At 40.7% G+C, this 15,261-nt stretch overlaps 1 protein-coding gene across 1 annotated transcript in view; it reads right to left on the minus strand.

Moving 5' to 3' along the window:
- Nucleotides 1–2,152: 2,152 nt before the first annotated feature.
- Nucleotides 2,153–15,261, minus strand: part of LOC113150637 (phosphatidylethanolamine-binding protein 4) — a 45,209-nt gene continuing 32,100 nt past the window's right edge. Inside the window, exons 5-7 of the mRNA XM_026343227.1 lie at nucleotides 8,647–8,692; nucleotides 8,254–8,370; nucleotides 2,153–2,368 (exon numbers count right to left, since the gene is read on the minus strand). Coding sequence (XP_026199012.1) covers nucleotides 2,277–2,368; nucleotides 8,254–8,370; nucleotides 8,647–8,692 — 255 coding nt within the window. The 3' untranslated portion in view covers nucleotides 2,153–2,276. The remainder of the gene's footprint in view (nucleotides 2,369–8,253; nucleotides 8,371–8,646; nucleotides 8,693–15,261) is intronic.

Below are 15,261 nucleotides of genomic sequence, written 5' to 3' on the forward strand. Positions count from 1 at the left end.
GGACTTGTGAAACTTGTGAAAATCAGATTATGCATATTTCTGCATATTTACACAGAAACAGACAAATAGTAAAGGGTTTACCAAGTGCCGCTGTATGTGTATCCAGTTTTATTCTTTACAGTACATAGCAGGGATTTGAAAAAATGCATTTAAGACACAAACCAGCGATACCTTAGCAAAAATCGTGAGAGGTCAAAAGGTGCATTTTAAGATTCTACATTCTTTGATGGCGAATGTAAAATGTGGACATTCATATAAGTTTTCTTCAGAGGCAGAACTCAGATTTGCAGGTGGAGTGAATTGCGCTGAATCTCGGCAGTCAGAGTTGCAGAACAATACCAGTCTGTCGAGGTCAAACGCACAGTAAATAAATGTGCAAAGTGGTCAGCAGACCATACTGTTGACATGCATTGAACAGATGTCACAGTGAAATCCATTTTGCCACTGCTCACAGCAAGCGATGAACTGCAGAAATTCTCTGGTGAAATAAATCCCCTGCACTTGTTCAGCAGCAGAGAGGAAAGAAGAATGGAGACTCAAGTAGTCATGCATATTAGATCGCTCAGTGTCGGTTAGGCAATTGAATTGATTATACAAATTCCTTTTAATTAATGTAAGTTTGAATAAATTAAGAAAATATTAAATGTTTCTGCCATATCAACAGGGGATGTGAGAAGTTATTTTTTCCAAAGAAGACAATAAACTGCACTGTTGAACTACAGCTGTCAGTTTTTCTTAATCATAATATTGCAACTCTCCTGACATTTGGAGTAAAAATAAACACACTGAAGGAAGCTCAGTGGCAAAACCCAGCTGTTTTGGCAGAATATCTGCAAGATATAAAAGAGAAAAAAATGCACAGTGTATTTGGAAGTACAAATCTTGGCATTTCAGTGGTGTACTGATGGATTCAAGTAGGTGGTTTTTGGAAGAATGCTCTCCCACTTGGCATGCTGCACAATGAGTGTGGAATTATACTCCACTTGCCAATTGTTAAAAATGTGACTTCATAAGTCAAATTAGATGGGTAAATCAAGGTCAAGAGCGATATTCCAACTGTGGACTACTTAACATTTGTTCTAAAGCACTGTGCTCTCTGGTGCTTTAGTTGTTTTGTTTGTGGGCCCTTGCTGCTTTGACTGCTAAGTCGGGGAGACAAACAAAGCAGATGCAGGACAACTTGATCAATGATCTCCCAGAGTTCATGGAGAGGGCACATAGGGGTTTACCAAGGCTGGCTTAACCACCAAAGGAACAAAAAACCTCCATTACCTACTCCTGCCTAGCCCACTGATGAGACACCAAATTAGGGTCAATGAAACCACCAACTAAAGATTGATCATCAGCACATCAAAGTCCCCCATGTAAATCCAGCCTTTTTCAGACATCTGGGGTATTGATACAAACCCATCCCACAGGAGAGTTGCTGGTTAGAAACCAATATTCCTCATGGGGGGGTACTCTGACCCACCCTCCGCAAACATCTGTGAAGTCTGAAAAGTATCTTTGCAAAAGGGTTGAAAAGTTTATCCACACCATCCTCTGCAGACCTGCCAGGTGGGTCTCTTACGCAACTGTCCGAAGTTCAAAACAGGTTCATTGTTAGCTGCGAGTTACATTAAAGGACACTTCCGCATTTAGACGGAGAGGTTTTTATTTCTGATCAATCGAGGACTGAAAGTAGCTCAATGTTTCCTGTAGGGGTGAGAGTGGTCAATGGAAATATGATAAACAATTACACAAACACTAAGTTCCCTTCACTCAATACACCACAAGCCCCACAGCCCCTCCCCCCTGTCCTGTCACTCTGTAGAGTATTTTGGTTCAAGTTCCACTGCAGCATCCGGCAGTGTTGCGGTCTTGGTTTCACCTCCTACTTCCTTTTTTTGGCCCTGACGTGTTTCCGCCCCTGAATTAGAATCAGCTCTTTCCACACTGAGTTGTGATATCAGGCTGTCTTCCTTCTCTTGTCGACAGTGTTCGGAAACTAATAAGAAATCCCCAGTGAGGTCAAAATCTATTTCCCAAATCCTTCGCTCCAGACCACGTGGCAGAGATACAGAGCAACATCAAAACCCAGCAGCTGATGTAACACAAAGAGGAAATCTCTTTCTAACTCGACGATAAGATAGAGGCAAAGAGCGCTGACCTGCATGCTTTGAAGAATGAACTCTGTTTTATTCGGGGAAAGTAGGGAAACATATTATATTATTATATTATTTTGTATTACTACATATACAAAATACATGCAGATACATTCAGGCACATGAGGAAATTCAGTCCTTGTAATTTTGGGTGAGAAACTGCAGAGTGGCCACGGGCTCTCCCAGATCAGACCTTGTGATGAAGGCTTGAAGATCCCATTTACCTGTTGAAGCAGGATGACATGAACAAATATTCATTAGTATTAACATTAGACAGTTCATTTAAAATAATATAAAGCAGTTAAACTTCACAAGTTCATCACATTTGAACCGTATCCTATATAAATTTAGCACAGTCTAAGTGGAGTCTTTGGTGCATTACAAGAGCATTTCTCATGACCGCTCGGCCCATGTTTAAGGGATCTGAGGCCTAACTGAGCAGCACATGGCTCTGGGATATGAGTCACTGAGAACAGCACTGCTGAAAATAAAACATGTTGCTGTAATGGATGGAGGTGGGAACGCAAGGACGTATTGGCAAGAAGATATGATTCAATCGCCTGGACTGTTTTTTTTCTTCCCTCCCCTTTTAAACAAACACCAGACGGCCATCCGGCTGGTATGACAATATCACTTCTTAGATTTTGACAACCGCTGATTCCCTGCAGCTTCCCCTCCCTTTACAAAAAAAGAAGAAGAAGAAGAAGAAGAAAAAAAAAGAGACAAATTCACAATTATCATTCCAAGGCAACAAAACCCTGTGTGCTTTAAACTTGCAAACTTCAACAGATTCTAGAGGGAATGAGTGTCTGCCTACTGGTCTGTATCCTCACGTTTGGGCGTACATAAGACAATGCCTTGCTCCGTAATCCAGGGAATCGCTGACATTCTGGTATTTCCGTATGTGGAGTAATTACATTAACAGCTGCTCAAGAATAGCGTAGGAAACTTAATCTTTTGAAAAGAAAGCCAACAACTGAAATGGTCCAAATCTGTGGAGAGAATGGTCTCACAGTGAAGGGCTGAATTTGAATATTCCTGGATAGACACATTACTGCTTTTGACCTCTTGCTGCAGCTGCTTTAAAGGCATTCAATGTCTCTGTTTTCACCATCAGTGAGCAAAATTTTGTGTCTTTCACGATCTTGAAGTAGACCTGAGAGAAGCTGCACTCACCTCACATCAATGAAGAAACAAATCAGGAGGATTCATTTACATTTCAGACAAAAAGTCTTATTGAAGGTTGTGATTTTTAAGAATATATTATTATATTTAACTCAGATCTATAGTTGAAGTTTTTATTTGAACATCTTTGAATTTCGAAAATTAAAGGATTACCACAAAATCATCACTCAAGTATTTGTGGGCTCATGCACTATTCCTGATCCTCCTTACATGTTTAGTTTCTGAAACTGATTCTTCAGTGTCTGGGTTTTCCATAAGGTCAGGTCAGGTCAGGCCCTGAGCTCAGCTGGGGAAGATGATGAATAATAACTGGGAGTTGTGCAGATAAGTACCTGAATCACACCAGGTCCTCTCTGTGAATGAGCACTACCTGCAGAAAGGGCTCCGATAATCATGTGAGGGCAATGGAGTTAAGTGACCTGTCTGTATGATAGGGCATGGCCCCGGTGGCCCCTCTGGCCTGTGCTTCAGTGGAAGATAATGCACCGCCTCTGCAGATCCTAAAATGACCTGCATGTCCAGGACAAGGTCCCTCAGCAGCTGGGGGACAACAAACTTTAAACTGAAGATATGGGGGTTTATTTTGCATGTGGGAGATTTGACTCTTTCCTTTTTCATAGGCAGAGCCAGTTTTACAGTAACATTTCAAACAGAAAATGTCACACTGAAGATCATTTTATTGTAGAATAACGATCAAGTGGAGTGGAGGCACCGCTTGTGAGGCTTTACACACATAATCCTGTCTAAAGCTGTGCAATCATTGGGCGCATTCCAAAATGAGGCAAATTCACAATATCTGGTGCCATCACACTGGCTGGTACCCGTCAAAAACCTAGACTTACAAGTGACCTTAAAATAGGCTGGTGTCTGTTTGTAGTGCAGAGATTTGTTTCCGACTCTCCCATCTGTCTGCTCATGGAAAGGACAGATAGTGTGGGACCTGAGGGCGATGTTAAAGTATTCCTGCCTTCCCTTTTGTTTCCACCTAGCTTCTCAGTCTGGGTATGGCAGGAAGATCAGGACTGCTGTGAGGTGACACAGAACTGCTACATTTAGTGGTGTGGGCGGTGTCCCTGTTAAACCTCTTACAGTGTCTCAGAAATACTCAAACCCAAATGATCCTGTTCATCTCCGCAGAGTGAGAAAAGCCAAAACAGAGTAAGAGCTTAACTGAGCTTCTTCTTCACGTGAAATTCGTAGTACTAATAGGTCAGAGGTCAGCAGCAGAACAGTGCCTCTGGAGCAGAGACACGGCTTGCTCAGCGATGCTTCAGCAGGGCAGATGCCTGCTGTGAAGGGACCTGTGTCTGTGTCACGCTGCTTGGCTGCCGATCTCAGCTCTCTGCCTGCTGTCAGTATAGCAGCCTACATTGTTACCAAATGCTGCCGCCTTGCCGGGAACTCCATATTCAAGCTTGAAGGGATGTGTCACATGTTGCATTATATTTGCTTTTTTTTCTTTGCACTGCAGGAAAACTGTTTTATATTTATTCCTCAATCCCCTTTGAATCAGTGATAGCAGTGCTTGTCCTGATGAATTACAAGCAACAGCATCAAGAGGAGCCACACATTAAAGGCTGCATGGGTTCCAAGAGAAACATTTAAAATCGCTGATTAATTTGAAAATGGTTATCTGTCTATCACATGTACAAAATAGTCACATGTACAACAGTCTTGAAACTTAAAAGTAAATCAGTTTACAATGAAAACAGCCAAGAACAACAACTCTGACTGAACAATTGGACAGTTATTATTTTTATTATTGATTAATATGTAATTATTTTGTTTATACTTCATCTAGAATATCTAAGAAATAGTGATACTTTCACAAGCTAACATGATTTAACTTATTTTTTATTTCCAAATTGTTTCTGCTCGACTGCTTTCAGTAAAGATTTCACTTAACATTTCACAAGAGAACACTTTGAACCTCGGTGAGTAAAGTTGAAGAAAAGTCCAAAAACTTTTACCCTAAACGAGTGTCTGTTAAAAAAAAAAAACAACAACAACAAAAAACGAAAAACATCGAGCCAAAATTCTAAACGTCAAAGTGTTCCTTTAAGGCAGCCGACTCCTGGCTGAAACTCAGGCCTGCTGTAGCAACCAAATCTTGGCTCTCTTGACTCCACGCAGCTCTGATTAATGGTAGAGGCAGTGGGTGGGTGGTAGACATGGATCTGCCCATTACCACACTGAAACATTGCAAATGGCTTCAATTACTGTGGAGTGTGCTGAGCTGGCAGTAGGGGCTCTAGGAGGCAAGATGAGCAACACGCACCATCCAGCAGCAGCTAACCCCACTGAGATCCATTCATTCACACAACCTGATCGTCACACACATCCTCTCCCTTCAAATTCACCATGACAAAAAAAAGGGAAAGACTGATGATTTTTTTTTTTTCATGTTTAACTTTTACTTTCATTGTGAGACAGTAGTTCTGATTGTTATCATCACTTTTGTCTTTCTGATCAATCTACAATATATGTTGAGGTCACAGTCAGGAGACCGGGGGTTGGATGTGTGAACAGCATGTGCAAACTACTGTGTAGGCTGAAGTAACACTACGTTGGCTCTCTGAAGGCCTCAGCGTTTCTGTCCTCAGCATTGTAACACTGTTTCCCTTCACAATCTGACTCGGCAGCACTAAACACTAGCAGGACATACTGAGGACTTGCCAAGCGGCTGACAAGTATCACAAGGGCCTGTGTGCCTAAGCCTGCCCCCCACCCTGGCACAGGGGCAGCCTCTAGTCAGGGACAGCCTTACTGAGCCAGAGCAATGGGGATTCCCTACGTTCACGCCCCTGTGTCCAGTGCCAAGAGTGCAGCCCCCCTGTAGTTCCTTGTGTAACAAGCCAGCTGTCTTCATCAGTTCACTGACACACATTCATAACCTTAACACAGGAGGCCCAGCAGACTCCCACGGTTCCTCACAACAGCCCTACTCCGCCTCTCATTGCTCAACCCCTTTATTACTTACGTGATGATCAGAGATGAAAAGAAAAAAGACGACAAATTTGCGATAAAATTGAGTCAATGACTGTGCTACTGGAAGTGGAAAACGATCATTAGGAGTCTCCCACCCACGGCTAAATGCCCTCCCTTTGCAAATCACATCAATTAATGTCATGGGCTATGAAAAATTTACTCTGTGTCATACCACATGGAGGGAGGACAGACGCTAATAAGTGAACATACTTAACGGAGGAGGTGGGGAGACATGGGATTCCCTCCGTTCCTCTTGTCTGTGCGGGAATACCATGCTCATGGCCAAGTGGAGGCTAATAATAATACAGCAGGTACACGACTGAATTCAGTCAAACCAGTAATGACTGTAAAATTGAATATTTTTCTATTCATAAAGCATGACTGGGCTTTCATTCTTAATATGCCGCGCAGTGTCTATTTCCATTACCCTCTTTACAAGGGCAGTTATCCTTTCCAGAATTGACCCATCAAATGAAACATTTGATTATCCAAGAGTGAATTTCTTAATTTCATTTCCCTTGGATAGAGGGATTGCAGTTTGCAGGAGAGAGGAAGTGCTATAGCGAGACTTAAACTCATCCAGTACATTAAGGATGGGTGGATCCACTAAGTTCAATCACATCATGATGTGAGAGCAGCAACTGGAGTGAATCTGGTAGCAGAAAAAAGGGGTTTACTGCAGTTTATTACACAATCAAAATATATTCAATTATTCTAAATAGCAGGCTATTATTCATACTATTATTTCTTCAGCTTAATCCGTTCTGACACAGTGAATACCCTAACAATGTGATCAGAGTTCACCTCAACCTCCCCAAATGTACGTTTGAATGCGTAAAATATTCCAAAGTACATCTCTTGACATTTTTTTTTTCCAGAGGTTTCAACATCAAACACACCTCAGCCTAATGTGCCTGGATTGTTTGCTGACATAGCTGTCAAAACTGGCAAACAGCAGAGACTGGCAGCTCCACTCGTTCACGGCTGCGGTGCTTGAAGTCTCAAACCGCCCTGATCTCCCCTCAAATCACCAGCTGTGACCCGAGTAGAACAGACAGATAGGCACGCCTCCTGTAAAGTTCTGCTCTGTGCATCCGAGTACGGCTGCCCACCTTCAAGACACTATTCTTCAAGAGGAACAGTAAAAAAACAAAACAAAAAGAAACTAAAGTCTAAACAGAACAACTCTGTGAGCACAGTTGCCTTTTTGGCGTCAAACTAAGATATGTTGTGGTAACAATATGAACAGCAATTAGGGTTAAAACTAAATAAACAGTTTCAGATTCAGTGAAGGTTAAGAGGACATGGTCAGATAGACTCGTGCAGGTGTGCGTGGGAGCGAGCAATACTTGTCTTGACCCCGCAGGCATTAACACTGCAGCAGACTTATTCACTAACCTCATTAACATTTCCCCTGTTAAGTTCAGGCACTTGGAGAAAACGATCTTCCTAAAGCAAATCCAAACGCTTCAATTAAATGCTCATAAATTTTGAATGTCTAATGTTGAATTATGCGACAGCCTCAGAAACTAAATCTGGGCTTAAAGATGGTTAGATGGTGTCTGGCTGCAGTTTACAGTTGAACATCGTGCTGTATAATTAGTCAAACTACTAATAACATCGGCTTCAGAAGTGTCAGTAAAACCCAATATTTTTCCACTCAAACAAATGAGGCACTATCTAAATAAATCTAATGCTGAAAAAATGACAACTTCCTACTGTGACAGGAAATGGAATAATATACTAGCTACTGTATACAGGTTCCTAAAATACAAAACCTCCAACCAGAAAACACGTGTGGTTACTTTGAGTGGAAATGTCCCGCTTGAGTTTCAACACCTTGGTGTAATGTTTCTATTGCTGATTCAACAAACTGTTACCAGCTGTGTTCATCACAGTACTCAGAACCTAAGATGCCGGTGAGTCGAGTCATTACCGCGGGACGACTTCTCCTGCTCCGTGAGTGACACGGGTGCATCTGGATGCTGCTCAAACAACATGAACTGGTAGCGGTGTAAGCCTGACTTCTGTGGTGGGGTCGGTGGATGGTAGTCTGCATGGATAAAACGGAGAATAAGAATCAATCAAGAATCAAGAAAGTTTACATTGGTGAATTATCTCACAAAGCACAGCTTACTGTATGATTCTAATAACTGTGTCTATCTATTGAATTTACAATAATGTAACTTCATGAAGAATCATTCCAACAAATAAATTTATCACAGCACATGGACCAGCTTAGACAATATAAAAGTTCTATTTGATACAATCAGTAAGCTTACAGGTTAAGGGTACAGAATTAGAACTACTAATTGAAAATCATCCTTACCAGTGAGAGTTGTCCCGTCTATTTGTCCATTGTTGAGTGCACTGCCCTGTTAAAGCAAACATAGGGTCAATCAGGCAACACATTTGGGAAATAAATGAAGATCAGTTAGGTGAGTTCACTTTAGGGCAAAACCTGACAGTTTAAATAGTATTGTGTCCCCCAAGACAGATATTTTTCACTTGCTCAGATCTGTGGTCAGCCTTTAAATTAGCATCAGCTGTACCAATTAGAAAGAGAATGGTAGGCTATTTATAATATATTATTCTTTAGACTTCAATTTTAAAATTTGTCTAAATTGGGCAATGTCATACTGAGGGAGTCAAGCAAAAATAACTAACCTTTAAACAGAGAATCATTTGTCATTAGAATTTTTAAATTTTCCAAGATAAAGAAATTAACTAAAACTTAAAACTTGTCAAAGTTAAATATATATAAAAGATCTGTCGTATTAATATCCGAGGAGACAATTCCCAGACAAGAGACAGCTCCCAAGCAAATCAAACCACCGAGTTGATTTCCAGGTAGCAATCTCCCATATTATTAATTGTATATTAACTTCTTGTTGCCTAGAAACAGATTCCATGTAACCCAATGTGAAGCTCAGATATTTTTCATAAGCATTTTCTACTGTATATTTGTCAGGTTAAACTCCCTCCTCCCTGGGTAGCACACAGTCAGGGACTTAACATTGCAAATTGCACACAGAAATGTTTGTTTAATAGACTTGGCTGCTTCACTGCAAGACGGTTGCATCCTTGAGTGGGAGGAAAAGGACTAAATATGTTGTCTGTGAAATGGCCCAAAACCCACTTGAGGTATGCATGGAAGTCCCCATCACAGGCATCAAATATCTGGTCTCCGTACCTATTTCTGTCCTCTATTCTCCACACATAGGCTCCCCCCACAGGGTAACTAAGGTACTGTGCTACTAGACACAGTACCTTTGCACTGTTCTAGCCTGGAGGACAAAAGACATGCGGGGCAAAGGCCTTTTTTGACGATGTCTCAAACTGAAATTTCAGGGTTCAGTCAGTGATTTTTGACGAGGAAATTCAAAGATTTTGTTTATGTGGAACAGAGGAATAATTGATAGCTTTCTAAACATCAATTTAATCATTTAGATCTGCCTCTTTCAATACAAAGAATGTAGCAGTAGTAAATACTGTGGCCTCTATTGTGCCTCATCTTATCCATAATCCCCTAACTGCTGTTTAGAAGGTTTAGCAGTAAGTATTAGAGCGCACGGCACCAGTGTTTACACAGACTGATAAAATTCAGAAGATTAGTTTCAACTGTGAGTATCTTCATCCACTGATCAGTGAGAAAAAAAGCTTTATTTAGAAATAGCAAGAGCCCTGCAGCCCGCAGGATCCAAACCCATTGCCATAGCAACAGGTAGTCAACATTTGAGCGTGCAACATTTTCCCATATCTTGATGCTCGGTTCTCTCTCACTCTCCATGGCACCCTCTGCCCTTTTAATTTCATTACAATACATAGAGTAAAAACAACAGCATGCAATATTGAAATTCAGCCAAATAATAAAAGACAAGTCAATCATATGCAGAATCACATATATTAATATTCACAAGATATCAAAATCTTAAAAATAATCAGTTTGTGGTTGTAGTGGTGCGTATACTGCAGAGCTGGTATCACAGCGGTTGTGACAGGGCAGGATGACGTTCAGCCTGCTGACTCTTGACGTTCACTGGGGAGCGATGGACTCGCTCACACTAATCTACAGGACGTTCTCACATGCTGGGCGGCATCCCTAAAGGTTCCTGCTGTGGGGGCGGGGCAAAGAGTGCAAAATGTTTTGACCACTAAATGATTGACAGATGCTTGCTGTGTTAATTGTGTTTATTAAGAAAGTTTGAACTTAAAGTATAGGCTTTAGTAGCAGTTTATCAGTTCCCTCCCATCAGCTGGAAACACACTTGAAATGTTTCTAATTAAGGCATGTAGAGGTACTGAAAACTAACCATGACTGAAATGAGTCAAATAGGATTTATCAGTTTTGGGATTCAGTTGATCTAATTAAATTAATCTAATGTGTTGTGATCCAACTGAATTACTTTCTTGTTTAACCCACCCATGCAACATTTTAGTGATGATATGTTAAATTAGGGGTGTAGTACAATTGTATTATAACATCTATGGTACGGGGGAGTTTGTGGACAAGCTTTTATGTTGATCTCTCCTTTTATTTTTTTTTCAAATACAGTCACTACATTTGTTTTATATTTCTGCATGGATGACAGATGTTATGGCTGTTGAAGCACACACATTTTTCACATAGTAAATCTATTACAGTGTTGTTAGGGGGAATCAAAAGCAACATAACACATTGATGAAGTTAATCTTGGATCAATGATGCTCTCGGCTAGGATGATACCGTCAGTTCAGCGTTAGAAAAGTTACAAGTGTTGAGACGCCACACTCCTGGCACTGTAAAACTCCTTAGTGAATGCAAGAGCCGCACAGATTTAGGATGATTACAGTATGTGGATATAGATTAAAAGTTAAATTACCCTGCCATAAATAACAGATAATATAATTGTTTAGAAATAGATATGATAACAGATGTATGTCATATAATAGCGTATTATATATAGTGATGAGTGATGAATGAGTGTGTCATTTCCTTGTTACCATCTAGATATTTTATTCTATAAAATACCACAAAGCACATGTTGTAACATATACACAAAGAACAAATAGTGTAACTTCTGCTGTGCAACTATAAACAGTATATTTCTGGATTGCCTGTGCTGACCTCGAGCTGAAGATAAAAATCACATTACATAATGCAGATGTCAGAGAAAAGAGACGTTTGGGATCCTGTTGCACACTATATACGATATATTGGTGAAGGTTCTCAGTCATCCAGGTGAAGCTATCTGGAAGCTGAATTATGGCAACTGGACTTTCTTCTTGTTAAGTTGAAACATTTCAGTACTCATCCAAGTAGCTTCTTCAGTCTATACAATATATTTACTCATAATCCAAATGTGACGCACGCAGCTTCAGAATAAAACAACTGAAATACAGATCCACTAGTACTTTTCATTTGTAAAAGAAAAGCAGCAGAATATTAAATGAGTATCCTGGAAAGCCCAATGGAGCACTCACAGCCACTGTGTCAGTGTTTCAACTGTTGGACATTTGCAAGTTATGTCATTTCAACAGCTGAAAGTTGAATAAGACTAGGGTTGCTTCATTATGTATGCAGTTACCAAGGAGCACACTATCAGTGTTTTTTTAAACATTTTCTCATAGGCTTTAGATTTTACCATCACATAATCATTCCTTTAACTGAATGGAGAATCTACCACCTAGATTTGTGAGCATGTTGCATATTTGGGGCTGTTATGTACACATCCCTAAGTAGTTTTTGTGAGAAGAGATATGTACAAGAGCTGTAAAGTGTGTTATATTTGGTTTTTGAACTTTCTTTGTGTGATAGGTATAAAATACAACATAAAGGTATACTGAATGTATGGACTTCCTTTTGTTAGGTTGAAACGTTTTGCTACTCATCCAAGTAGCCTCTTCAGACTGAAGAAGCTACTTGGATGAGTACTATGTAGTACGTATAACATCATATCAACACAAGGGAATTGTCATAACAAATGTCATATCAGAAATCCTGCAATTAAGAAGACAAAAGAAAAGAATTATTTTAAGTTATCAGTGACATAAATATAATAAAGAATCAATAGGAACATTTTAATTCAAACATTCTTTCACACTGTAACCAAAGAAAAGAAAGATTAAATAAAAGAGTTGTTGAGTTGAACACAAAGTGACTACATTTGCATTCTCATACGAGGGGAATACCCATACTTGTAGCTGTGATAGTGAATCACACAGTGGGCAGTGTGGGAGAAGCACAGACTGACAGATATAAAAACTGAAAGCATCAATATGGTTGTTCACTATTGTACCTACGGTATTTACAGAAAAGAATAAGAATAGAGAAGGATGGTTTAATCTTTCCATAGTAGAGCACAACATTATACATGACATTGTGGAGTGATAACCAGTGGGCAGTAAAAATGAGAGAAAAATGACTGCACAGATGTTTTGGAACATATCAAATATTAACAGAAATGCAATAAATTAAAAAAAATGTCTTCATACTTCAACACTGCAGATATCTAGTGAGATATCTAGAAGTTGTCATCACACTTGACTCAATATATAATTTATTGCTTGTTTCCAAATGTTAAAATGACTTTTTTTGCTATACATTCCTTTCTTTGCCTCTGCTCTGTTCCAGGGTAGGAGTATCAGTTACCTCTTTAGATAAAAGGTCAAACTAACGCGGGTCCAGCTGTGGTCTTACGGACACTTCATCCTGCCTCTCCACGCTGTTCGCCGTGGCACAGCTTGCCTTCATGTTTTATTGACTCTATTTCACACTCTGACTCAGACAAAAGCAGAAAGGATTCCGAGCAACCTACACGTTATGAGCAATGAATATTTCTGAAAATCTGGAAAAAGCTATGCAGCAGAGCGTTTCTGTGTCATGTAATAGCCTGACACTCCAACTACCAATGTTCAGTGCCTCTCTGTTGTAAGTGAAGCGCAACCAAGGCCAAGCCAGACCAGCTAATTTATCCACATGATGAATCAGAATTAGAACAGAGTTGGTTGCAGTTTTATCACCAATATGAAATTCTTCAAAGTGACAACTGACACATCTCTTGTGGGTCTAAAAGCAAAAACAGCTGAAGGCGCCTCCAAAATAAACTTAATCAATGTTTGAAATTAAGCTTAACATTATTCACGAACTGTTCCTTCTCCAGGCCTTTGAGGAGAAGATGAGCGGTGTGTTTGTATAATGTGTCGACTTAGCTTCCGCTAGGAATCCTCTGATAGAGCTGATAGGTAGGAGTCTGTGAGGACATGGTGGGTGGGTGCCTGGGTGCGGTTACACCAGGAATACCCACTTGCCCAACAACCCTTCTTCTTCTCTGTGTGGGTGAGTGCTTCCCTTTGTCAGCAAGAGTTACTCATGCACCTCCTTGTATATCCACCGCTTCCCTCCCCCTCCCCTGCACACCCTGTAAACCCACACCTACGACAATCAGCACCCACGTCCTTCTAATGCAGTTCTGAGAGCATCATTCTCCCTTTTACTTTCAGTCAGGCTAACAGACGGGGAGAGAGAGCATGACAGATGGTGTTCACAGCTCTATTTCTGAGGCTGGACTTGTACCGCCACAGCCCCCCCCTCCCCTTCCCTCGCCTATTTCACTCAAGCCAAGTGCTTATGACTGCCTCCTCATCTTTGCCTCAGTAATCAGCCCATTCATTTGCAGGGTTATTGTGAATTAAAAGTATGTGTCTCACAAGAAATCTTACCATTTACAAGTTAAACAAAGATTTTTTTTTTTCCAAAGTGGAAGAGATCAGTGCTTGACAAGGGGACTTGGTTATGTTGATGAAGGAAAATCACTGAATTTCTGTTCTGCAGTAAAACAGAAGAAAGCGTGATATGTGCACTGATGTTTTACAATGGGTATTCATGACAAGAGATGCTTTTAAGTTACAACTTGTGCAGTGTATCTGTTGCTAACTGCAGTTAGATAGTTAGGCTTTCTTTTTCTGGCACTATCCTGTTAGCTCTCTGTCCCCTGCACGTCTGTGCTCTCAGTGACAATGCTGTCCTCTGACACCCTGATCCTAAACAAAGATGAGGGACTGGGCTCTGAGTCACTGACCAAAGGTATAAAATGCAGAGCGATTTAAATGCGTCTGTACAGCATTTGTGTGACATTGTGGCCCTGTATTTATTGAGTTACACTGGGTCACAATGCCCAAGCAGAAACGTAGCTACCAACAGGCAACAATATGTCGGTGTTGCGTCAAATGTTATAAAAAAAAGATGTTCCTTCACCTCAGAAGGACTGTGCAATTCCTGCTGAACCTGCTCACTGACTGGCAGCATTGATTGTGTAATCTCAAATATTATAGTAATTTACAATCTATGTAGTAGGGACTCGCCTTCCTAGTATCATACCATTGTGCCAACCAGATACTGGGAATGGACTTGGGCCATGGCAGCAACAACAGGGCACTTTGTGTAATGGTCTGGGCTGCCACTCAGGCTTTGAGTGCCTTACTCAAATCTAACGTGTTCATAGTCAACCTGCCTGAAAGACGTCAGACTCTGAGCTCCTATGCCTGTTTAGTCTTTGTAGCCACATGGGGGCACAGGTCACAGAGTACTCAGGATTTATTACTGAATCTGTGGTCTGTGAGGCTCTTTCCTAAAACAGCATTGCTCCACAATTCCTTTTGAGTCCCAAGTGCAGTAGGTCTATGCCAGGTATCCCTCAAAGATCTCAACAGTCTAGGTGAACTGCGATCAGACTCAACATGAGCAGTTGAGCAGAAAAGAAATCTGGAAGCTGTTTTATGAGCACTTTATGTATGTACTGTATGTTCACCCTTCTTGGACCCATTCTTGTTAAGATGTTGTACACACTGTTCTCTTTTTAGACATGTTATGTTGTTCAGCTAAATGCAATAAGCAGCTCTCACTGTCAAAAGAGGTTTGCATCATATTCTGAGCTGTGAATGTGTGGAACATGTCCCCGTCTGT

The sequence above is a fragment of the Anabas testudineus genome, chromosome 9 (assembly GCF_900324465.2).
Source record: "Anabas testudineus chromosome 9, fAnaTes1.2, whole genome shotgun sequence".
NCBI lineage: Eukaryota > Metazoa > Chordata > Actinopteri > Anabantiformes > Anabantidae > Anabas > Anabas testudineus.